This window comes from Callorhinus ursinus, unplaced genomic scaffold, assembly GCF_003265705.2.
Source record: "Callorhinus ursinus isolate GAN/ISIS: 27379988/994484 unplaced genomic scaffold, GSC_fseal_2.0 scaffold45, whole genome shotgun sequence".
In the NCBI taxonomy this organism is placed as follows: Eukaryota; Metazoa; Chordata; class Mammalia; order Carnivora; family Otariidae; genus Callorhinus; species Callorhinus ursinus.
Window position 1 is genome coordinate 3,986,794 of NW_027397107.1, and position 26,747 is coordinate 4,013,540.

Here is a 26,747-nt window from a genome sequence, read left to right on the forward strand (position 1 = left end):
TTTTAAGAAATATTTTACTGACTTAAAATACATACATGTTTTATATATAAATATATATCATGTATTATATATCTTTTTTTATAGAAATTTTATTTATTTTAGAGAGAGTGAGCAGGAGGGGGGTGGCAGAGGGAGATGGAGAGAGAGAATCTCAGGCAGACTCCCCACCAAGTGCAGAGCCCGATGTGGGGCTCAGTCTCAGGACACTGAGATTGTGACCTGAACTGAAATCAAGAGTTGGGCTCTTAACCGACTGAGCCACCTGGGTGCCCCTATATATATCTATTTTAAATTTAATCCAGTGTGTTTATAGCTCTCTTCTCTCCTAAAACACAAGATAGCTGTTTAGGGACGTTTATTATTTGTTCAATAGCATCTGAGTTACTGAATCCCTTGAAAATGAATTTTATTTTACAAATAAATGAGTCATCAGCCATGCCAGATAATGGTCAATTAATTGGCAGTATTCTCAGCAGGTTTCTGCATGACCCAGCATGGAATACTTCTGTGCGTTTTGTATTTGTCCATACTGTTAAATGTAAATAGACCTGACCCGAGGCCAGGGTGAAAGCTTGGTCATTGGCATAACTATCATCACATCTTTTTTTTAGCGTTATTATTATTATTTTTTAAGATTTTATTTATTTGAGAGAGAGAGCACGAGCGGAGTGAGGGGCAAAGGGAGAAGCAGGCTCCTTGCTAGGCAGGGAGCCCAATGGGGGGCTTGATCCCGGGACTCCAGGATCATGACCTAAGCCCAAGGCAGACATTTAACCTGAGCCGCACAGGCCGCCCCAGTGTTATGGTTTTCTAAATCTTGAGTTTGGATTTTCCATCCCTTTCCTCCACGACTGGCTTTTAAACTTGTTTTTGTGTTTTTGTTTTTATTTTTATTTTATTTTTTTTTAAAGTATTTGTTTACTTGACAGAGAGAGACACAGCGAGAGCAGGAACATAAGCAGGGGGAGTGGGAGAGGGAGAAGCAGGCTTCCTGCTGAGCAGGGAGCCCAGTGCGGGGCTTGATCCGAGGACCCTGAGATCATGACCTGAGCCGAAGGCAGACGCTTAATGACCGAGCCACTCAGGCGCCCCTATTTTATCTTATTTTTTAAAGAGAGAGCGACCCAGGATAGGGGGGAGAAGAGAAAGAATCTTAAGCAGGCTCTGTGCTTAGCACAGAGCCCACTGCGGGGCTCGACCTCACAACCCTGAGATCATGACCTGAGCTGAAATCAAGAGTCAGACACTTAACTGAGCCACCCAGGTGCCCCTAAACTTTTTTTTCTAATTATAATATGTATCCTGATTAACCACATATTATAAGCTTGACTTCTGACTTTTTTTTTTTAAGATTTTATATTTATTTGAGACAGAGAGAGAGAGATAGAGCACAAGCAGGGGGAGCGGCAGGCAGAAGGAGAAGCAGGCTCCCCGCAGAGCAGGGAGCCCGATGCAGGACTCAATCCCAGGACCCCGGGATCATGACCTGAGCCGAAGGCAGACGCTTAACTGACTGAGCCACCCAGGTGTCCCTTGACTTCTGACTTCTTAAAGCCTACATTAGCTTTATTGGAATCCTACAGTATACTTTTGTTGTTGTTACATAAAGTAACCCATTTATTATAGGCTAGCAATGTTTCAAATGGTGGAGCTTCTACTGGCCTTTCAAGTCCTTCAGTCGTCTGATGGCAGGCTTTACCGGGAAGGCAGAAGTGGTGCTATTGGTCCAGGCACCACCAGTGATGGTTTTCATGCAGGAGCCCACAGTGCCAGATCCCCACAGCTCGTCTTTTCATCTTGGTTTTGCCACAGAAGGAGCAAGTGTACTTGCGTGCTGGCTCATTACCATCTTCTTCACCATTTTCCTGAGGGAGGCACCCTGACGGGTCCCGTATTTACCCACGATTCTCACCTTTTTGGTGTGTTTAGCCATGTTGCCACAAACTAGGTCTGAGCCCAGAGAGGCCCTATAGTATACTTTTGCTCAATTTATGCTGTGGCTTCTTTTGCTTATCATTATGTTTGTGGGATTCATTCATATTATTATGTGTAGTTGTAGATCACTCTTATATAGTATTCGGTCCTGTGACTATTTGCTTTTCTGTTGTTGAGCCTAATTTTTGCTTAGGTACCCAGAGCTTTCGTGCTCTAAAATTCTGGTACTTCATTCTCTCCCCACAGTCAAGACAGAAAATGGAAAAAAAAAAAAAAAAGATCTGTTTGTACTGGTATGCTTGACAGTTGATATCGTTTAGTAAAAATATCCTAAAACTTGGATTTAAGTAATGGCTTTACAACATAACTAGTTAGGGGCGCCTGGGTGGCTCAGTTGGTTGAGCGACTGCCTTCGGCTCAGGTCATGATCCCGGAGTCCCGGGATCGAGCCCCACATCGGGCTCCCTGCTCAGCGGGGAGTCTGCTTCTCCCTCTGACCCTCCCCCCTCTCGTGTTCTCTCTCTCATTCTCTCTCTCTCAAATAAATAAATAAAAATCTTAAAAAAAAAAACAAAAAAACAGCATAACTAGTTAGATCATATTAGGCGAGTCAGTACACCTTTCTGAGCCTGTTTCCACATCTTGAAAATGGGGTAATGATGTCTGCCTCATCTCACCTAGAGGGTTTGTTAAGGTTCAAAATAAGTATAAGAACCAGGCAGTGTGTATGTATGAAAGGTAACAGGGTTGTCAGTGGTGATGCGCACTTGTTGTTACCTAAGCAAGGCATTTGTGCTTTTAGCTTTTCATTTCCGGTTGCGGAATGGGAAGTTTTAAGAATATATACACGTCATGATGGTATTTAAGGTAGGTGTCTTTACCTGATGAGCAATTATAACTGGTGACGGTGTTAACTTTGAACATGTAAAGACTGAAAGTAGAACAACAATGAAAACAAAATAACTCTTCCTGTCTGTTTAGGCTCGATTGTTTGATGAACCTCAGCTTGCCAGTCTTTGTCTGGACACCATAGACAAAAGCACCTTGGACGCAATAGGCGCAGAGGGCTTTACCGACGTCGACATTGGTAAGTCCGCTGGCGTGCGGGGCTCGCCGCGCGCAGTGACGCCTCGCTCATCGGCCTCCGGCCGCACAGGCTGCAGTATGAAGGAGTGCCTTGTCCAAACTCGGCAAGTCTACTTCTTGAGAGTTTTGCTTTATTTTGGTGATACATTCCTAAAAGTCCTAACTACTTCATCACCTTTTGGAAAAATGTCCAATTCATTGACTGCACGCCATGTGCCTGGCATTATAGTAGGGTCATTGAAGAAATACGAAGAGTAAGATGTGGTTTTTCTTAAGGAAAATGTGATCTAACTGGAGAATCAAGGAACACATTTGTGAAAATTAAGAGTTAAGACACTAACAGAAAATTCTGGATAGCATACAGCAACCTGTGATTTTGCCTTTTCCGAGCTAAATGTGTAGAAAGTAACCACTGTGCAAATCCAAAACATGGAACGATTACCTCAAATTGAGTAGCGTTAGGGAAGTCTTGACGGGAGATTCTGATCTGGGCTGTGAAGAATGGGTCGTGTTTGGACAATGCGGACGGGGGCACGGGAGGCAGGTGGAACCACAGGAAGAAGTGCGTGGGGGAGGGGGAGGGGCGTGCGGCAAATGAGAGCCTGGCTGCGCAGGGCCGGCTGAGGCTAAGGACTGTGACTTGTGCCGTCGGGGAGCAGAGCTGACCCAGGCTGTGGCCTGAAATACTGTCTTCACCATGATGAACACAAAATGTATATTAGGTATCTAGGATTGTGTCATTATCTGTCTTGCCAGCAGACGGGAAAAAGTATGGGAAGGGAGAACACGCCCATCTGGAAAGCTTTGGCCTTGAGGTGGCACCTGCGTCTTTACCCTTCATTGTCTCAAATTCAGTCTCATGATCCCACGTGACTTCAGAGGAAGGTCAGGAAGGAGAGAGAATGGCACCGGCTGCCTCCTCTTTCTGGACCTGTGACCTAGTCTCCTGCCGTCCTCCCCATCACTCCCTGCCTTTCATATACACTGGCCAGGGTTATTTCTCTTTTAAGCCTTTGTATTTACTATTCCATTGATTAGAATCCTTCCCCCCCACCCCCGAGTCTGTGTGTGGCTTCCTCCTTTATATTATTCTGATACCAAGTTAAATGAGACCGAAGACAGACCACCTCAGACCTTAGTCACAGCAGATACCACGTTCCTCTGAACAATCCCTGTGCTGTTACTCTGGTTGATTTTCCTCATGATACATTTTACTATTTGAAATTCTTAAGTAGATATTTGTCTGTGTATGTTTATGATGATTGTCTAGCTTCCCCACCTAGATTGTAAACTTTTTTTTTTTTTTAAACTTTATTTCTCAATAATTCTTATACCCAACTTGGGACTTGACCTTACAACCCCAAGATCAAGAGTCATGTGCTTACCGACTGAGCCAGCCAGGCACTCCTATTGTAAACTCTTTAAAGTCAGGGACTTTGTCTTGTTTACCACTGTTATTTCTAGCACTGAAGACAGTAGAACATAGTGGCTGTTCAGTTAATACTTGCTCACCAACTGGACTGTCTAGAATGTTGCCTTTCCTTCCCACCTTGGCTAGTTCTCACTTAGTCTTAATGTCTTGGCTCAAATTCTACTTCTGCAGTGACTCCTTTCTAGAGAGCTGACATCCCACCCTCTTCCATGACATTTAGTGTATTCTCTTATAACAACATCCCATCGATAGTGTGCCTGTCTGTTGCACAGTACCTTGGGAAGGATTTATACTCATTTTGCAGTAATTATCCTGAAGGGCAGGGGCTAGATTCCTCCCCAGTATACGTAATAGGCCATTGACTGGATGTTTGAGAGCCCCAAGCACTGCCCACATTGCTAAGGAAACACTGCTTCATCCTAATTTTTTTCCCCTTAAGGACTGTCAAGTACTCCATTTGTACTTCAGTCTATATTTGAAATAACACTGTTTGCATCTGGATGACTTCCTCCTGGAAGTTATTTTGTAAATAACCCCCATGTTAGGCATGCCATTGGAACCTGGAATTCTTGAAGGAGGTGCCTTGTACACGGTAAATACTCTCTAAATAAATATTTGTTGATTTGATTTGACTCACAGCTGCTTATATTAAAATCTAGCCTTGCATTATGTTTATAAAACATAATCTTAGATGTTTTTATGATCTTTATTAGGCTCTCAGCTGCCAGTAGAAGACCTGTGTGTTTCCACACCACGGTCTAGTTTGCCTCAAATGCACTTGTTAAAACTTGCAATTGAAAGAGAAGTCTAGGAGTTGAGAGAAAGCTGGGCCAGGCTTCGGGAGCTCTTGGCACAGTTTATAGTTTTAGATTCTGGGGAAGCTTTTTCTCCTCTGGGATTTGAATATATGTTCTGGAGGGAATGTGCTTACTATTTTCCAAGGAGAGAGAGACCGTTTCTCTCTTAGAGCTTTTTGCTAAGGGAAGAAGATAGTATGTCACACTGATAGGAAAAAAAGCAAATTTACATTATGCTAAAGGCAGTATAATGTGCTTTCTTTTTCCCCCTTGCTGATATTTTAAGTTTTTGTGTTTATCTTTACTGAAGTTTACTAGTATACAGAGTAGAGATTTGTAGATCCAAGGTTGTCTGTTTTCCCATGAATGATCAGTTATGCTCAGTGTATATTCCTAATCCTTTTAAGTTTTGAGGCATATTGGTTTACATTCATTTACCTGTGAAAAAGTTTTATGGAGCCTTAGTTTGTATTCATCTGCTCAGCTACAAGAGAAGGAAAAACATGATTTAAAAAAAAAATGATGTATATAACCTATTCATTTTTAACATATCGTTGCGCCCCTATTGTGTTCTGGGGACTGAGACATCTTTGCTGGAATCATAGCTGTGGTTTGATATTGACCAAATATTTGGATGTAGTATGAATGTGTAGACCGTTAGAGAATGTAAATTTTTTTTTAAAGATTTTATTTATTTATTTGACAGAGAAAGACATAGCGAGAGCATGGAACGCAAGCAGGGGGAGTGGGAGAGGGAGAAGCAGGCTTCCCGCTGAGCAGGGAGCCCGATGCGGGGCTTGATCCCAGGACCCTGGGATCATGACCTGAGCCAAAGGCAGATGCTTAACAACTGAGCCACCCAGGTGCCCCGAATGTGATTTTTCTAAAATAAAATTTTCTTAGATGTGTAATACTGGGTAATTTAAGCATATTTAATGTCTTCATTGATTTCTGCTGTATATGGCATCCTCATTTTTATTTGAATCTTGTGGTTTATTAGTGCTCATTATTGTGAATATCAGTTATTGTATAGTGAAGCCCTCAGGCCTCTGAAGTGTTTTTTTTGTTTGTGTGCTTTTGTTTTGTTTTTAAATATTTATTTATTTATTTTAGAGGGAGAGGGGCAGAGGGAGAGAATCCTCAATCCCCACTGAGCACAGAGCCTGACTCATGGCTCAATTCCATGACCCCGAGATCATGACCTGAGCTGAAACTAAGAGTTGGATGCTCAACCAACTGAGCCACCCAGGTGCCCCCTGTGTGTTTGTTCTTTTAATCTTCTTCTTTGTATAAAGACTCTTGACTGTAGTTCTTTTCAGGCACCTACATCTACTTTTCAGATTTCCTCTCTTCTCTGCCCCTGTTTGTGTGCAGCCTATCGTTCTGTCTAGTCTGTTGGCCTCTCAGGCCCCTTCTCTGACTTCTGCTTTTGATCTACTGTAGAGAATCTGAGCTAATTTTTTTTCTTTTTTTCTTTTTTAGATTTTATTTATTTGACAGAGAAAGAGACAGTGAAAGAGGGAACATAAGCAGGGGGAGTGGGAGAGGGAGAAGCAGGCTTCCCGCTGAGCAGGGAGCCCGATGTGGGGCTCAATCCCATCCCCTGGGATCGTGACCTGAGCCGAAGGCAGATGCCCAACGACTGAGCCACCCAGGCGCCCCTGAGCTAATTTTTTAAAAATTTTGCCTCTGATAAAAGGAGAAGGATTCTGGTGAGGGCCTGAGTTCTGGGCATGACATTTATAGGAGGTCAGATAGGGAGTTCAAACTTAAGATGTCCCAAATTAAACTCCAGATCTCGCCTCCCACCATCCCCCAAGGCCTCCTGCGTAGGCTTTCCCATCTCAGTCACTGTTCCTGTCATCTGTCTGTTGCTTAGACTATAAACCTGGGAATTATCCTTGACCCCTCTCTGTGACCCTCTGTATTCAGTCTGTGAGGACGTCACATGGAATCATCCTCCAGAATGTGTGCTGAAGCTGATTGTTCTTCACTCCTTCCTTATGGTCCTGGCCATTATCATCCCTGACCTGGATCAGAGACGAAACTGATCTCATTTCCGCTCTTACCTCCACTGGGGTCTCTTCTCAGCATGGCTGCCAGCATGAGATCCTTTCACAACCTACAGTGTCACAGCCCCAGAGCCTCCAGGAGTTTGTTCCCCTTTCCAAAACCCAGATGATCTACAGGGCACTATAGGATGACACCCCCATTTCCCCCTCTTTCTGGCCTCATCGCCTAGCACTTTTCCTTCCTGCTCACTGCACTGCAGCCAACCTCGCCTCCTGGCCAGTCCTCAGACTTGCCAGGCACCCTTTCATGGAGGGCCTCACGCTGGCCATCCTGGAACAGTCCTTCTGGTCAGGCCTCGGTTTGGCTGACTCCCCCTGCCCCCAATCAAGTCTTAGCTCAGGTGAGCCACCCAAGCCATCCTATTTTAAACTGCACTTAATGATTCCCCTCACTCTGCTCTTTGTCCTACACTCGTCATCTAACATAATAATGTTTACCCCCATTAGAATATAAGCTCCATGAAGGCAGATGTTTAACTTTTTTGTTCAGTGATGTATCCTCAGCATCTAGAATAGTGCCTGACACATAAAGAGTGCCTAATAAGGAATCTTTGGGGAATGGGTACATGGTTATCTGTAGACTTTATGAATTTATGTATGTTACTAATTTGAAGCCATTTTCTCTGACTGACTTACTATTAATCTTATTCTGGATATTTGAGTTTGCTTGATAAATGGCACAGATATACAAGGAGATACTCTGCCTAAGCTTCCATGTATGATAAGGAATAAGTTGAATGTTAACCTTAGAGCAATTTTTTAAAGAAAACTTTGCTGTTTAATTCCTTTCACTCTTTAATATTTTTAAGTACAGAGTCTATAGTTTTAAGTATCTGACCTGTGAAATGTGGAAACTTAACATAAGCCTGTTTGTCGGTATTGTTTTGGTAAAGAGCAAAATATTCCTAATTTGATTTATTTTTGTATTTTACTTGTAGACACACTCTGTGCAGTTCTGGAAAGAGACACACTTAGTATCAGAGAAAGTCGACTTTTTGGAGCTGTTGTGCGATGGGCAGAAGCGGAATGTCAAAGACAGCAGTTGCCTGTGACTTTTGGAAATAAACAGAAAGTTCTAGGAAAAGCACTGTCCTTGATCCGGTTTCCACTGATGACCATTGAGGAGTTTGCCGCAGGTAGGGCTATAACTTGACCAAAGTCTGGGTGAAACCAGCAGTCAGCCAGCCTCCCTGTGTGAGAGGAGCCCCTGATAGTGAGTTCTAGTCACATGATACAGGAGTGTGTGTGTGTGTGTAAGTTCATTTACTTCTCCTGGAAGCCCTCCAAGATAACGTTTATAGGTTATTTATTTTGATCTGTGCATTAGCTGCTGCTTCTTTTTTTTTTTTTGAGTATAGTTGCACACAGATTCCCTTATTTTCAGGTGTACAACAAGATTCTTTTTGACACGGTTATGTGCTCACCACCAGTGTAGCCGTCTGTCACCATGCAGCGCCATTACGGAATCATTGACTCTATTCCCTGTGCTGAGCCTTTCATCCCCATGACTTATTCATCCCATAACTGGAAGTCCGGACCTCCTACTCCGCTTCACGCATTTTGCCTGTCCCCCCTCCCCAACCTCCCCTCTGGCAGCCATCAGTTTGTTCTCTGTATTTATGGGTCTGATCCTTTTTTGTTTATTCATTTGCTTTTATTTTGTTTTTTTAGATTCCACACATACGAGTGAATATAGGTTATATATATATATATATATTTTTAAAGATTTGATTTATTTATTTGACAGAGAAAGACACAGTGAGAGCAGGAACACAAGCAGGGGGAGTGGAAGAGGGAGCAGCAGGCTTCCCGCTGAGCAGGGAGCCCGATGCAGGGCTCGATCCCAGGACCCTGGGATCATGACCTGAGCCAAAGGCAGATGCTTAACGACTGAGCCACCCAGGCCCCCTTAGGTTATATTTTTAAAATACTATGTATATAAAATCATATTTTTATAGATTAGAGAACTGAACCTCAGAGGTATTAAGTGTCTTGCTCAAGGTTATAATGATCTTTTTTTTTTTTTTAAGATTTTTTTTTTTTAATTTATTTATTGAAAGAGAGAATGGTAGAGAGAGAGCATGAGAGGGAGGAAGGTCAGAGGGAGAAGCAGACTCCCTGCTGAGCAGGGAGCCTGATGCAGGACTCGATCCTCGGACCCTGGGACCATGATCTGAGCCTAAGGCAGACGCTTAACGATGGAGCCACCCAGGCACCCAATGATAGATCTTTCTGATTCTTAAGATTGATGCTTCTTTATTTTTTTAAAGATTTTATTTATTAGAGAGAGAAAGAGCGAGAGAGAGAGAGAGAGAGAAAACGGGCAAGCGCGAACGGGGGAGGGGTTGGGAGGCAGGAAGGGCAGAGGGGAGAGGGAGAAGCAGGCTCCCGCAAAGCAGGGAGCCCCCACTCGGGACTCAAACCCAGGTGCCCCCAATCGACACTTCTGATGTAAAATCAGAGAGACCCAGGGAAACTGGTGGCTCGGTTAAATATCTGCCTTCGGCTCAGGTCATGATCCTGGGTCCTGGGTTCGAGCCCTGATGAGTAGGGCTTCCTGCTCGGCGGGGGGTCTGCTGCTCTCTCTTTCTCTTCCTCTGCCTCTCCCCGCTGCTTGTGCTCTCTCTCTCAAATAAATAAAAATCTTAAAAATAAATAAATAAAAATAAATAAAATCAGACATACCTAGTTTTGAATCTTCGTTCTGTGACCCATTCTCCTTATCTATATTGACATTGAGTATTACCTGCTTTTAAGTCATGGCCAGGTTGGTTTAAAGGAAAAAAGAAATCTCATTATTGTTTAAAACTATATTATCTACACATTCAATGCAATCCCCATCAAAATACCATCCACTTTTTTCAAAGAAACGGAACAAATAATCCTAAAACTTGTATGGAACCAGAAGAGACCCCGAATAGCCAGAGGAATGTTGAAAAAGAAAAGCAAAGCTGGCGGCATCACGATTCCGGACTTCCAGCTCTATTACAAAGCTGTCATCATCAAGACAGTATGGTACTGGCACAAAAACAGACACATAGATCAATGGAACAGAATAGAGAGCCCAGAGATGGACCCTCAACTCTGTGGTCAGCTAATCTTTGACAAAGCAGGAAAGAATGTCCAATGGCAAAAAGACAGTCTCTTCAACAAATGGTGTTGGGAAAATTGGACAGGCACATGCACAAGAATGAAACTGGACCATTTCCTTACACCACACACAAAAATAGACTCCAAATGGTTGAAAGACCTAAACGTAAGACAGCAGTCCATCAAAATCCTGAAGGAGAACACAGGCAGCAACCTCTTCGACCTCAGCCTCAGCAACTTCTTCCTAGAAACATTGCCAAAGGCAAAGGAAGCAGGGGCAGAAATGAACTACTGGGACTTCATCAAGATAAAAAGCTTTTGCACAGCAAAAGAAACAGTCCACAAAACCAAAAGACAACTGACAGAATCGGAGAAGATATTTGCAAATGACATATCAGATAAAGGGCTAGTATCCAAAATCTATAAAGAACTTAACCAACTCAACACCCAAAGGACAAATAATCCAATCAAGAAATGGGCAGAATACATGAACAGACATTTTTCCCAAGAAGACATCCAAGTGGCCAACAGACACATGAAAAAGTGCTCCACATCGCTCGGCAAATCCAAATCAAAACCTCAGTGGGGTACCACCTCACACCAGTCAGAATGGCTAAAATTAACAAGTCAGGAAACGACAGATGTTGGCAGGGATGCGGAGAAAGGGGAACCCTCCTATGCTGTTGGTGGGAATGCAAACTGGTGCAACCACTCTGGAAAACAGTATGGAGATTCCTCAAACAGTTGAAAATAGAGCTACCCTACAACCCAGCAATTGCACTACTGGGTATTTACCCCAAAGATACAAATGTAGGGATACAAAGGGGTACGTGCACCCTGATGTTTATAGCAGCAATGTCCACAATAGCCAAACTGTGGAAAGAGCCAAGATGTCCATCGACAGATGAATGGATAAAGAAGCAGTGGTATATATACACAATGGAATATTATGCAGCGATCAAAAGGAATGAGATCTTGCCATTTGCAACGATGTGGATGGAAATGGAGGGTGTTATGCTGAGTGAAATAAGTCAATCAGAGAAAGACATGTATCATATGACCTCACTGATATGAGGAATTCTTAATCTCAGGAAACAAACTGAGGGTTGCTGGAGTGGGGGTGGGGTGGGAGAGATGGGGTGGCTGGGTGATAGACATTGGGTAGGGTATGTGTATGGTGAGCGCTGTGAATTGTGCAAGACTGTTGAATCACAGATCTGTACCTCTGAAACAAATAATGCAATATATGTTAAGAAAAAAGAAGAAGATAGCAGGAGGGGAAGAATGAAGGGGGGGATGAACCCTGAGAGACTCTGGACTCTGAAAAACAAACTGAGGGTTCTAGAGGGGAGGAGGGTGGGGGGATGGGTTAGCCTGGTGATGGGTATTAAAGAGGGCACGTTCTGCGTGGAGCACTGGGTGTTATGCACAAACAATGAATCATGGAACACTGCATCCAAAACTAATGATGTGGGCGCCTGGGTGGCTCAGTCGGTTAAGCGACTGCCTTCGGCTCAGGTCATGATCCTGGAGTCCCGGGATTGAGTCCCACATCGGGCTCCCTGCTCAGCAGGGAGTCTGCTTCTCCCTCTGACCCTCCCTCCTGTCATGTGCGCTCTCTCTCATTCTCTCTCTCAAATAAATAAAATCTTAAAAAAAAAAGACAAAAAAAACTAATGATGTAATGTATGGTGATGAACATAACAAAAAATTTAAAGAGAAAAAAACTACTGGCCATTTGTATTTTTTCTTAACATTTATGACTTTTGTTTTTTCTATTGGGTATTCAAATTTTTCTTAAGGATTTATCATAAATGTTCTTATTTTCTCCCAATTTGTTTTTGTTGGAATCAGTGTTTTTTTCTTCAAACTTTTTTATTGACGTAGAACAGCCAAGTGATAAAGTGAACACACCTATAGAACCACACTTGCCATCAGGTTATGGTATGTTACCAGTACCCTAGAGCCTTCGTCATGCTCCTCCAAGTCCCTGATCTCCCTCCCAAAGGCGACTGTTTTCTGGCCTCTATGAATTAGTTTTGTCTGTTTTTGAACTTTTTTTCTTTAAGTTTTTATTTTAATCACCTGGTGCTTATCACTACAAATGTACTCCTTAGTCCCCATCACCTATTTCACCCGCCTCCCTCTGGTCACCATCAGTTCTCTACAGTTAAGAGGCTGTTTCTTGGTTTGCCTCTCTCCTTTTTCCCCCCATGATCATTTGTTTTGTTTCTCAAATTCCACATATGAGTGAAATCATATGGTAATTGTCTTTCTCTGACTGACTTATTTCACTTAACATTATACTGTCTAGCTCCATCGAGGTCATTGCAAATGGTAAGATTTCATTCTTTTTTATGGCTGAGTAGTATTCCTCTGTGTGTGTGTGTGTATGTGTGTGTGTGTACCACATCGTCTTTATCCATTCATCAGTTTACAGACACTTGGGCTGCTTCCACATCTTGGGTAGTGTAGATAACGCTCCTATATACATAGGCGTGCATCTTTCCCTTTGAATTAGTGTTTTTGTATTCTTTGGGTAAATACCCAGTAGTGTGATTTGCTGGATTGTAGGGTAGCTCTATTTTTAACTTTTTGAGGAACCTCCATACTGTTTTCCAGAGTGGCTGCACCAATTTGCATTCCCACCAACAATGCAAGAGGCTTCCCCTTTCTCCACATCCTCACCAACACCTGTTGTTTCTCATGTTGTTGATTTTAGCCATTCCGACAGGTAGGAATCTCTCTGTAGGTTTGATTTGCATTTCCCTGATGAAGAGTGATGTTGAGCATCTTTTCACGTGTCTGTTGGGCATCTGTATGTCGTCTTTGGAGAAATGTCTGTTCATGTCTTCTGTTTTTGAACCTTAATATAAAGGAAATGATACATACAGTATGTGTTCTTTGGTGTATGGCTTTTTCTCTTAACATGTAAATTCATCCCTGTGGTTGTGTGTGGGAGTTGCTCATTCTTTTTTTTTAGCAGATAAACAGGAATTTATTAAAACCATTGTCTCCAACAATACAAAAATTAAATATTAAGGCATCTTTTACGCCCATCTTGGTATATGCAGCAAAGAGAAATGTTTTCAGTGGGAACCAGCACTTCTATTCAAATGCTTTTGAATGTATTTGGCAAATTTATTTTTATATTCTCCTATTCCACATATGGCTGAAAATTCATGGGCAAATACCATGACCCAAAGGAACAGGATGAACAGATACTCATTTACTAAAAAGAAGCGGTTCACCCTTGAAAAATAAAAAGGAACTACAAAGAATATTATGTAAAAGTTCAAATATTAGTATTTAAATTTCTCTGGAGCAATTTATGCTTCAGTAATTAAGAGAAAGAAGAGATGAAGACTTTATTAAGACGAGAAGTCTATTAATATGGATCATGCCACAGAGTAACTGTGTACTCAGTATTCTGATCCACTGGGGTGAGAGTTTCAAAAGGGCTTCCTACTCCTTTAAAAAATATCACATCCACTAGAATAAGAGCATATAAATTCATATTGATTATTTATTATTTCCCATTTTGTCCATTTACAAAGCTCAACCATCTTCATAATGTATACTAAACAGTAACATTTCACCTTTTATTAAGGCAAGTTTGTGAAAATAATTTAGTACAAACAGATCTCTTCATGAACTTTCAGCTTAAAACGTTTTTTACATAAACATACAAAAAAATTCTGTTTTATAAAAAGCCACCTCAACACCAGAAAAGAGTAATGAAGGATTTTGAACCCAGTTTACTTCTTAAAGGATGTTCTTCCCTTGTCTTCAATTCCAAGTACAGTTCATCATCTTCAGTGCCAGTTTTGCTTAAATGCTTCACCACATCAACCCAGTTCCATTCTCGAGGCAGTTCTCCTTTGCGATCTGTTTTATCTGCCAGCTTACATTTCTGTGCTTTTGAAAGCTGTTCTTTCTTTTCTTTTTTCTTACTCGATGGGGCTGTATTAGGAGTTTCAACGGAGATGATACTGCTTATGGGTATCGTAGAATTCACGGGCTGGTGATTCTCCACAAATGCTCCTTATTGTCCTTGGCATATTCAAACAATGTGTAGGTCATGGCGGTCCCGAGATTGACCTCCACTGCTTCCTGTAACGTGGCTACTGTGCTCTGCTTTACAGCCGATGGTATGGTGTTGTTAAAAAAAGCATTCATAGATATAATTGGAGGTGTTTGGGGATATGTTTCTGTCCAGGAAATCTCTATTAAGAAGGCTTTGGGATCACCATTTTCACCTATCCTGTATTGAAATGACACTGGACTTAATTCCCGGAAGCTTTCATCTCCTTCATAAATAGGACGTAGAGCTTCCCGTTCCATCTCTTGGTCCTCGCTGGCACTCATCGCGCCGGTTGCGGCCCCCTGGGAGGGCGTCTGCGACAACAAGAAAGGGAGAGCAGTGGCCCCGAGCCCGGGGCGTCCCCCTTCCGAGCCCTGGGCCGCGGGAGGCACACCCCTCGCACGGCCGACGAGAGTCACGCGCGCCACCGGCCTCCCGGCCCCGCGAAGCTGCCTGCGGGCGGTCTGTGGGCGGGGAGCCCGGGCCGCCGAGGGTGGGGCGTCGGGGCGACTCTGCTCATTCTTTTTCATTGCTGTATAATGTGTTGTATGAATGTGTCATGATTTATTTATGCTTTTTACTCTTGAACATCTGAGTTGTTTCTTTTTGGAGGCCATTAAGAACATTCTTGTACTTGTCACTCAGGGTACACATGTAAACATTTCTGTTGAGTATTATGGGAGTGGAATTGTTAGGTCATTATGTTCAGCATTGGTAGATCCGGCCAGATGTTGCCCAGAGTGATTGTAACAGTTCATGCTCAACTGCCGAGTTAAGAGAGTTATTCTAGTTGCCCCACATCCTCTCCAAAATTTGGTATTGTCTGTTTTTGTAGTTTTAGTCATTTGGTGGGATGAGGACATACTTTATTGTGGTTTTAATTTTGTGTCTCTGACAGTTAATGATGTTGAATGTGCCAATAAGTGGATATCCCTATTCACGTCCTTAGTTTCTTTGTAGATTTTTAAGAGTTTTATATATTCTGGATACAAGTTTTCTGTCAGATATTTTGTATTGCTCATGTGGATTGCCTTTTTATTAATGCTGTCTTTTTTAAAATTTATCATTTGAAGTATAGTAGATGCACAGTGCTATATTAGTTTCAGGTGTACAACATAGTGATTCAACAATTCTGTACATTACTCAGTGCTCATCCTGACAAGTATAGCCACCATCTGTCACCATGCAATGTTATAATATTATTGACTATATTCTCTATGCTGTTCTTCTCATCACTGTGACTTACTTATTTTATAACTGGAAGTTTGTACATCTTAATCTCCTCCACCCATTTTGCTCATCCCCTCCGACCTCTCCCCTCTGGCAACAGCAGTTTGTTTTCTGTATTTAAAGCCTTTTTAGGGATGCCTGCGTGGCTCAGTCAGTTAAGCGTCTGCCTTCAGCTCAGGTCAGGATCTTGAGGTCTGGGATTGAGCCCCGCATGGGGCTCCCTGCTCAGCGGGGCATCTGCTTCTCCCTCTGCCTCGTCCCCTGGCTTGTGCTCTCTCTCGTGGTCATTCTCTTTCTCTCTCAAATAAATAAATAAAATCTTTGAAAAAAGAAAAAAGAGCCTGTTTACTTTTGTGTTTGTTCATTAGTTTTTTAGAGTCCACATAAGTGAAATCATATGGTATTTGTCTTTGTTTGACTTATTTTACTTAGTAGAATACCCTCTCGGCCCATCCATGTTGTTGCAAATGGCAAGATCTCTTTTTTTTTTTTTTTTTTTTTTTTAGTGGCTGAGTAATATTCTATGGTCATAATATAGACCACATCTTATCCTTTTGTCTGTCATTGGATCCTTGGGTTGCTTCTGTATCTTGGCTTTTGATAAATAGAAAATCTTAGTTTTAATGAAGTTAATTTATCCATCTTTTTCTTTAGTAAGGTGAAGGCTTTCTGTGTGTTCTTGAAGAAATTTGCCATTCTCAAGGTTATTAAGATACTCTCTGAAGTTCTCTTCAAGGAATTTTAATATTTTACATGTAACATTTAGATCTATAAACCAATTGGCTTTTTGGCTTTTTGTATTGTTTTCTCACACTTGTATATGGTATGAGGTAGAAGTTAAGATTCATTTTTTTTCCCCATGTAGCTGTATATTAAAAAACTATCCTTGCCCCATACATTGCAGGGCCAACTTGGTTGTAAATCAGGAATTTTAATTAAATCTGTTTCTGGAGTGTTCTGTCCCACTGTTACATTTGTTTATTCTTGCACCAATTCTGCATAGTTTTACACCAAATCTTGAAATCTGGTAGTGAAAATTCTCCAGCTTTGTTCTTCTTCAAGATTATGTTGGCTGTTTTTGTTTTTTTTTGCATTTTCACATAAATAAATTTTTTACTCAGCTTGTCAATTTCCACCCCCCAAAAATTCATGGGATTTTGATTGGAATTGCATTGAATCTGTAGATTGGTGTGGAGATAATTGACATTTTTATAGTATTACTAGTCACTAATAATATTTACAATATTTTTATAATATTACTAGTCTGCTGAGAGTTTTATCATTAACTTCATCAACTGCTTCTCTTCTTTTCAGATAGTGATACAGTAGTTTTCCCCTTTATTTTTATTTTTTCAAATATGTAATTGACTTTATTAAGCAATGCATGAATTGGGCAGCATCCCATCTAGCAAGTAGAGAGATGCTCTTTGCTATATTTTCTTAATATGGTGAACTACACTGATTTTCCAAATTAAACCTACTTTGGGGGGCGCCCGGGTGGCTCAGTTGGTTAAGTGTCTGCCTTCAGCTCAGGTCATGATCCTGGAGTTCTAGGATCGAGCCCTGCGTCAGGCTCCCTGCTCAGCGGGGAGTCTGCTTCTCCCTCTGATCTCTCCCCTCTCATGTGCTCTCTCTCTCATTCTCTCTCTCTCTCAAATAAATAAATCTAAAACAAACAAACAACAAAAAAAACCCCACCTACTTTGGATTCCTTATATAAGCCAGACTTAGTTGTCATTCTTTATCCTATGTTACCAAATCCAGTTTGCTAAACTTTTTAAAATATTTTTATGACTACTTCATGAGAGAAGTTAGTCTATAATTTTCCTTTCTTGGAATGAAATTGTGAGATTTTGATTACCAAGTTTATGCTGGTCGCCTACAAAAGTTAATGTTTCTTTTTTCAGTGTTCAAGGGTTTGTGTAAGATTGGTGTTGTTTTTTCCTTAAATGTTTAGGAAAATTCACCAGTGAGGTTATCTGGATCTAGAGTTTTCTTTGTGGAAGATTTTGTTTGTTTGTTGTTGTTTTAAAGATTTTTTTATTTATTTATTTGAGAGCACTATTAACACTTAACGTTCTATTAGATGAACCTCAAATGGATTTAGAAATCTCTAAAATTAAATACATACTAAAATTTTTCTACCTCACTGTTATTTTACATCTTCTGGATTTGAATTCACATTATTATGTGAAGTATTACAAAGTTAGGAATCGAAGTCCAGGTGCTTTTCCTGAGGGTGTGTTTTTATTTCTGCAGGTCCTGCTCAGTCTGGAATTTTGTCCGACCGTGAAGTGGTCAATCTGTTTCTTCATTTTACGGTCAATCCTAAGCCCCGAGTGGACTACATCGACCGGCCCCGGTGTTGCCTGCGGGGGAAGGAGTGCTGCATCAACAGGTTCCAGCAGGTGGAGAGCCGCTGGGGCTACAGCGGCACGAGCGACCGCATCAGGTAGCTGCCTCGCCACCAGCGCGGGCCCTCCTCTCCTCGTGTTGCCGGAGATCGCTGACCGGGTCTTCTTTCCGTCTTTGTCTGATACATGTCGGAGTTAGGACAGCAGCCAGGAGTCAGGGGGGTACAGCCAGACGTCTCCTCGCGGGACCGTGAGTGAGAGGGCCTCTCGGGAAACGAGAGGAGGTAGAAAGGCTCCGGGAGGGTTTCTGCGGCCTGGGTTCTGTTTGGACTGCCACGGCGGGCCAGCGGGCTCTGCACCTGAACTCAGCAAACGCTTGCTCTTCAGCGTTCCCCGTGAGCTTCCTCTTTGCACGGGACGCAGCTCTGTGTCCAGTTACAAAAGCCTGAGTGGGGAGAACGATCGAGTCTCGAAAGACGCACGGATATAACCCTGTTGAGGAATTTATCTTGCTGTTTTCTCTTTTCTTTAGGTTAAATATCAAAATAGAGTAAGTACCAGTTTTCATGAAATAGACCTTTTGGATTTTTACTTATTTAATGGCACTTTAGTATCAAACTAGGAACTAATAATACATTTGTTAAAAAACAGAATTCCGAGGGGGAGGACTCATAAATTTTGGGTGAAAATGGAAGTAAATGCATTTGTTTACTATTTAGTAATCATTCACGGTGAGAATATTATATGTGAAAATTTATGAGATGAGGCCAAAGCGTCACACAAAAGGACAGTAATAATGATCTACTTTTAATAAATAGAGTAAAAGTCAATGATTTAAGCATTAACTCAAGTAGCTAGGAAATGAATAGCAAAAGAACAATAGAAAAGAGAAGGGAAATAGATAAATGTAGAAATTAATGAATTTAAAACTAGAATTAAGAAATCCGTAAGCTGGTTCCTTAAAATCAACAAAATAAATAAACCTCAAAAAAATAGTAAAAGAAGAAAACATACGTTTAGAAATAATAATGGGGATATAATCATAGACTAAGGCAATTTTTATTTTAATTCTGAGTTTACTCTGTGCTAATAAATTGAACATCTTGATGGAATGGATCATTTTATAGGCCAATATAAATTATCAAAATTGACTGAAGAAGAAAGCCTGAATAGACCAATTTACCAGTGGAAGGAATTAAAAGTTATCAAAGAACTGTCCCTTCACAAGGTGGTTTTTACAGGTGAGTTTTATCAAACCTTCAAGGAACAGGTCATTTCCTTGAGCATTAAAAGAAGAAAATACTTCTTGGTTAATTATTGAAAGAAGCGTAGCCCTTACACAGTAGTCTGATGAGACAAAAACATTTCTAGATCAGTCTCATTGATACAGAAGAACTTCTACATAAGATATCAGTGGCTTAAATCTAGCAATACCTCAGAAAGATAGTACTATATGAGCAAACAGCGTTTATTTGAAGACTGAAAAAATGGCTCAGTATTAGGAAATATATTAAATATCCATTCACCACAGTAGCATATCAAAGAAGAAAAGGAATTTGATTATTTCAGTAGGTGTCAAAAAGACTTGATAAAATTTCACCTTCTGGGCGCCTGGGTGGCTCAGTTGGTTAAGCGACTGCCTTCGGCTCAGGTCATGATCCTGGAGTCCCGGGATCGAGTCCTGCATCGGGCTCCCTGCTTGGCAGGGAGTCTGCTTCTCCCTCTGACCCTCCCCCCCCTCATGTGCTTTCTGTCTCTCTCATTCTCTCTGTCTCAAATAAATAAATAAAATCTTTAAAAAAAATTTTTCACCTTCCTTCCAGATGTAACTGTTAATAGACTTGGTCTAGAAAAATTCTTTAACGTGATAGACTCTCAAAACCTCAAGATAGCAATGCTGGCTAGCCTTGCTGTGTTTCAGCCGTATTCTTCTAATTCTGGGTGATGTGATTTATTTGATTGTCATAAAGGATAAGGAAATTAGAGCCTTGAGTACGGGAAAGGAAGAAGTCTGTCATTATTTGCAGATGACATTATCTACATTAGTACCAGTTCTCCCTTTTTTGTAATAAAATATTTTATATTCCCTCTTTAATAACCTGAAGAAATTCATAGACTGTATACTTCACACATTGTTTTTAATTACCATAATGACCTAATTGTAATGGAGCAGTAAATATAACTGAGATCAAATAAAATACGTACTTCAGGATGTAGGCACTAGAGCAGGACACACTAGAAGACAGATGGAAGCAGTCTGTCCGTGCGCACTAGTGTGCTGAGACAGCTATGCTTGCAGGGGACGGGTGTACCATACTAATGTGTCAAAAACCAGGAGCAGTGTTGCTGCCAATCATGTCAGTTTTTTAAAGGTTTCAGATAAAACAAAGAACAGTCAATCCTATTTATTTAGTTTCCAGATTGCAGCTCTCTGACTCACTAAAATTTATTTGTACTCCCAAAATCAATACTTGCAGTGCTTTCTTAAGTCACAGGAAAGATTTTCGTTGCCAGGAAGTGTGTACCTTTTTGAGGTCACACCTGTGGGCATGTGAATCCTAACTCTGCACCTGTTGGTGGGTGGCCTCCAGCAAGCTACTAAACACTTCTGAACCTTTGTTTTCTCTTTTATAAAATAAAGAAAATGGAATCTACTAGGATGAGCTGTTTTTAGGATTATAACTCATGTGAGGTGTGTGTGTGTGTGTGTGTGTGTGTGTGTGTGTACACACGTTCCCCCCAGGAGCAGTGGTTTATAGTATTTGTGGCAACTTTATAGAATATGATTACTACAAATAACAAGAATTGACTGTATAATATTTCCGCTATATATTAATCATCTCTTGTAAAGGTCAGTGACTATTAAAATTGTCATAAAAAAATCTTTGAAACACTGTGTGATGCTGGGGACTTGAAGACCCCACTCTGCAAAGAGAACAGAGGGCTGGAGATAATCCCCTAATTCCTTCCTTTGCACAGACATAAGACACATCCTCTCTGCAGAAGTGGTCTTGCTTTATAACAACAACAAGCAAAAATCTTTGGTTTGTAAATAAAGTAGAATTAGGTTGAACTCTTGTAGTTATAAATGAATTTGTCACCTACATGAATTCTGATAGGACACTTGAAAGGTGATTGAGATTCTTTGTTTTGGGAGACTGTCCTAATCATTGCTGGCTCCTTCCAGTAGTGCCCCTAATCCTTTGTGAAAACAGAGCTTGGCCTTCTTGAGGACGGAACTCCTTTTGAGAACAGTGGGTCCATCTGGATAAACCTCAGGATCAATAAAAATCTGTTAGAACCAGTGGAAGAGACTAGTGGCCACTTGTGAAACGTATATGCAAAAACCAATGATGTTCCTATGTGTCATCAGAATTCAGTTACAGAGATGGATGGTGGCAAGGGTTGAATGTGCTCAGTGCCACTGAAGTGCGCACTTAAAAATGGCTAAGATGGTATATTTTGTATATTTTGGCACAATAAAAAGATGAAATTTAAAAATACTTAGATTTTCAGTTAAAATATTAAGTAAAAAATATCCCACTTATCATAGTGACAACATAAAGGAGCAGGAATAAATCCATTAAGAAACACACAGTCTAGTACCTTTATGAAGAACTAGAGAGCTTCGACTGGGGTCAGTGTCTTTCCAAACTAACCCCTGTATGTTATGCAATTCCTTTCAGAAGTCACATGTGTTTGGTATGGAGGAGTGGCTTGGCAAAGTTATTCTAAATTTAATCTGGAAGACTAGATGTTTTCTCTTTTTAAAAGAGCAGCATGGATCGAAAGTGAAAAGTATTGTAAAGTGGAAATAAGTGTTGTATGGAACCTAACATAGATGAGCATTTAGAATATAAGGGAGGAAATTTAGAAGGGGAAGAAAGGATTAACCGCTGGGAAAATAAAGTTAGATCCTTTCTGATCCCATCTACAACTATTGGTATAAAGTTAAATTTTAACATTAAAAAAATGAAATCATGAGAGTGCTAGAGGAGGTAAATGTTAAAATGGGGTGAGAGAGGCCTCTTTAAGCTTGGCAGAGATCATAATTTGACTACAGATAATCCAACATTTTTACTGCCAAAGCCACCATAAAGTTAATAAGTAAATGACAAACAGGTACTTTCCATAATGGATATTTACTGATAAAGCTATATAACGTGGCCTTTCAAATCCACATGAGAAGGACATTCATCAGAGAAAAGTGGGAAAAGAACATGAGTATTTCATTAAAGAGAAAATCCAGTAGATGGTAAGCATATGATCAAATGTTTTAACTCATCACTAATCAAAGAAATATAAATAGAATTTGTCAGTCATCAGTTTCTCAGTGGCACAAAGACATGAAAATACTCAGGATTGTGGAGCATGAGATAGAATCGATTTTTGTTCCCTGCGGGGTGGAAAGTGTACTAGTCTTTCCAGAAAGTAATTTGATAATGTTTATCTAAAGCCTTAAGAACATGCCTTTCATTTTCCTCAGCAATTCTACTTGTAGGAATTTATTCTAAGGACATAATTAAGGCCCTACAAGATTATTCATCAATGGCACTGTCGTATAATAACAAAATCACAAGTAACCTAGATTATCCAACAATGAGAAATTAGTTAAATATAGTGGACCAGTAGTAATCATTTACCTTTTTAAACGAAAAAGAAGCTGCAAAAAATATGTGTGTGTGTGTGTATTCTGAGATGATTTTTAAAGTAATGTGTTCATAGAAAACAAGTCTTATTTTCCCGTTGTTAAAAAATAGAACTTAAAGTCTGAGAAGAGAATGCATCAGAGGATAAATGGGGGCTATCTCTGGATAGTAGATTTAGAGATGCTTTAAAATTGTCCTTGTTTGTTTAGCTGCATTTCCTAATTTTTTTTTTTACAGAGAATATATTACTTTTTTAAAATAAGTAAAAACCCATATTATGAACAATATATTTAAAACTCTTAAGGCGGTCCTGGCACTGGACTGTAGTGGGTAAGAGCATGGGCGTTTTGGCCCAAGCAGACCTGCAGTCATGTCCCAGCAATGCCATGCTTTGTGACCCAGGCAAGCTAATTTCTCTAAACCTCAGTTTCTTCAGCTGTCAACACTGAGGATAATAAAAGCAGTACTGCCTTGTTGAGTTTATAGAGCTGTTATGATGATTAAAGGAAATAATTGATATAAAATCTTGAAGGCCAGCACCTGGCCCAGGCAGGACTCGGTGTCCTGGTGCTCACTGTGCTGGAGTAGTGAGTATTGATGCTGCCACTGAAGAGGCCGAGGGTCCCTGCTTTATGTCACAGATGCTCGCTGGTCATACGGTCTCTCAGTGCTTCTTGTGCTTACTGTCAGTTTTTGTACATTCATAAAATGGAGTAAGGTGGTTCTAATTCTTAACTGTTATGACCAAACTGGACTTGCTAATTGTTGTAGTATGAGATCTCATTCTGATCCACCTGTGTAAATCAGGTCCTGACCCCGCGCTGCACACCGAGTTCTGTTATGGCAGCCGCTTCCTTCACAGCTCTGATCACAGCCTGGAATTACTGATTCCTCTGCTTACTTGCCTGTTACTAGCGACCTCCATTTGGCTACAGGTGCAGTGTGGGTAGACTAGCTTGTTGACCATTATTTCCCTGGTGCCAGGCCCAGGATCTAAATCTGACAGGCCCTGAGTAAGTATTCATCAAGCTGAGAAGTTGTTCTCGTTTGGGCCGCTGGGTTTCGGGCCTAATGGCTGACACATTTGTGGTCATGAAGGAGATGGGCAAACATATTTGGACTAATACATCATTAAAATTATCATTACAACAAAAGTGGGTGTTTAGGTTAAATAATTTCCTTTGACTCTCAAAAATGTATAGTACAGGAAACAAATTCTACTTAAGTTAGCATTAAGTTAAAATTTACTCTAGAAAAGAGTTTTTTGGTAAACAGATAACACCTCCAAGGATATCAAATTTATGACAGTTTTCCTTTTTATGAGCAAAATTAGTTATTCCAGGTAACACTTAAAAGTTTTATAAGCCTTCAGAATATGAATACTTATTGAATTATGTGTATTATTTTATATTTGATTTCATTCTCAGGTTCACAGTTAATAGAAGAATCTCTATAGTCGGATTTGGTTTATATGGATCTATTCATGGTCCCACGGATTATCAAGTGAATATACAGGTATGCTTTCTTCCTCACTATATATAATCTTGAAATATAACAAACGTAATTTTACAATAAGATCTCATTTTGACAAAATCCAGATTTCAATGTAATTATCAAAGGTATCAGAAAGCCTAGAGAGTTCTGTTTTACAACCGATCAAGAGTGGTTTCAGAGGGCGCCTGGGTGGCTCAGTTGGTTAGGCGACTGCCTTCAGCTCAGGTCATGATCCTGGAGTCCCGGGATCGAGTCCCGCATCGGGCTCCCTGCTCAGCAGGGTGTCTGCTTCTCCCTTTGACCCTCCCCCCTCTCATGCTCTCTCTGTCTCATTCTCACTCTCAAATAAATAAATAAAATCTTTAAAAAAAAAAAGGCGTGGTTTCAGAGAATTGGGGTCCTGGGGTCCTTCACAGAACCATTAGCATAGAAGGGGAGCTCTCCTTTCTCCAGGGAACACTTCTGTCAGTCATTCCTGCTGTGCATTGGCTGTCTTAAAACATCCGCCAGCTTTTTCCATGGCACTTCGAACACCAGGGCTTGAAACTGTTTAATTCCTCAAAACTATGAACACCTTCTGATTCCTGATTGTCTGACTAGACCCTGCCTCATGCTTTAGATCTGCTCCACCTCAGTTCTTAATCCAGAAGAAAGTTAAATACCTCTCACATTCCCTTCCAGTAAACCAGTGTTTTCCCACTATTGTGATTACACACCCCAGTTAGTAAAATTGTTTTCGAAACACGTCTACACTGGACTTGTATTTACAAACTATGCACGTGTAATACTGTACTTTGATATTATGCATAAGTTAAAACAAAGTATAGAAATGAGAAAAGGAAGTAAACAGTGAAAACTTTTATCTGTAGAAAATAACTTTCTCGAGCCTGGGTGGCTCAGTCAGTCATTTAAGCGTCTGCCTTCGGCTCAGGTCACGATCCCAGGGTCCTGGGATCGAGCCCCGCACTGGGCTCCCTGCTCAATGGGAGGCCTGCTTCTCCCTCTCCCACTCCCCCTGCTTGTGTTCCCTCTCTTACTGTGTCTCTCTCTGTCAAATAAATAAATAAAACCTTTAAAAAAAATTCTCTAAAATGTTATTAATATATTAGTTTTAATAGTAAAAACCTTGGTGAACTTTATGTTCAAAATGCATCATTAGTTTTCAAAATATGGAACAATTCAAAGGTCTGATTTGATGACAGTTGAAAGAGATTCCTCACTACCTCACAAAGATCCCTTGCTTCAAAAGGAAGAATCATATTATTGTCTCTGCTCATGACATCATGCTCATTGTCTAATCCTGTCTGCTAAAGTTATACTGAAATTCAGCTGGGGCGCCTGGGTGGTGCAGTCAGGCCCCCGACTCTTGGTTTTGGCTTGGGTCGTGAGATGGAGCCCCGTGTTGGGCTCTGCGCTCAGTGTGGAGTCTGCTTGGGATTCTCCCTCTCTCTCTGTCCTTCCCGCTCATTCTCTCTCTCTCTTTCTCGAATAAACAAATAAATATTAAAAAAAATTTTAGCTGATGGTCCCCTGGCTGGCTCAGTCAGAAGAGTATGCACCTCTTGATCTTGGAGCTATGCATTCGAGCCCTTCGGGTGTAGAGAATAAATAAATAAATACTTTAAAAAAACGAAATCAGCTGATAAATTTACATCAGTTGTGTCAATTTGTCACTCTTACAAACCAATTAGAAAGTGACCTTTTTTTTTTTTTAAGATTTATTTGTTTGAGAGAGAGAGCATGAGCAGGGGCAGGAGCAGAGGGAGAAGCAGACTCTGTTGAACAGGGAGCCTGACATGGGGCTCGATCCCAGGACCCTGGGACTGTGACCTGAGCTGAAGCCAGACACTTAACCGACTGAGCCACCCAGGCACCCCAGAAAGTGATGTTTTTAATATTTTTAACAAATAGGTTCCAAATGCATTGAAATTGTTTATTTGAAAGATTTTAAAGGTTAGAAAATGTTATTTTTTTTGTGTTAAATGCAGTAAAACCACAGCAAACCTCTGAGGGGTATAAAAGCTTTTCATGATAACTCCTCATTTCACTTTGTAAGGAGTATTAAGATCCTATCCCAGTAGGATCCATGAACCCAGTTAAGCAGGCTGAATAATCTTCAGACCTGAGAGAGGGCATCAGGGATATAGGTATTATATTGAAATGGAAAAATATAAAAACTCTGAGTAAAATGAGTAGAAATAGGACTTGTCTTTACTTTCTTCCCCCAGTGGCTAGCGTCACACACCCTCCAGATCCACCACCAGATAGACCGTCCTGGGTCTGAGTCTCAGCTCCACCACCTCAAGGTGTGATGATGGGCAAGTTATATAGTGTCTCAGTTTCCTTGTCTGCGGTGGCAGCCGTGTTGCCCACCGTACAGCTTTGTGAGAGGGGATGCGTGTGAAGTGTTTGCCACGTGGTCTTTCGCTGGTATTGCTGGAATTTCTAATGGTATTCTCACAGCAGCCTTAGAAAGAAGGCAAAGAAGGATTCCCCCAAGTGAAACAATAAAATGGGGGTTCAG

The 26,747-nt window shown here is 40.9% G+C and overlaps 1 protein-coding gene and 1 pseudogene across 1 annotated transcript in view; one reads left to right on the forward strand and one right to left on the reverse strand.

Moving 5' to 3' along the window:
- The window catches only part of BTBD1 (BTB domain containing 1), a 46,860-nt gene that overhangs the window by 16,418 nt on the left and 3,695 nt on the right, over positions 1–26,747 (forward strand). Inside the window, exons 3-6 of the mRNA XM_025893061.1 lie at positions 2,917–3,022; positions 8,261–8,458; positions 17,986–18,178; positions 24,157–24,244. Coding sequence (XP_025748846.1) covers positions 2,917–3,022; positions 8,261–8,458; positions 17,986–18,178; positions 24,157–24,244 — 585 coding nt within the window. The remainder of the gene's footprint in view (positions 1–2,916; positions 3,023–8,260; positions 8,459–17,985; positions 18,179–24,156; positions 24,245–26,747) is intronic.
- On the reverse strand, positions 13,736–14,788 carry LOC112839925 (RWD domain-containing protein 4 pseudogene; annotated as a pseudogene).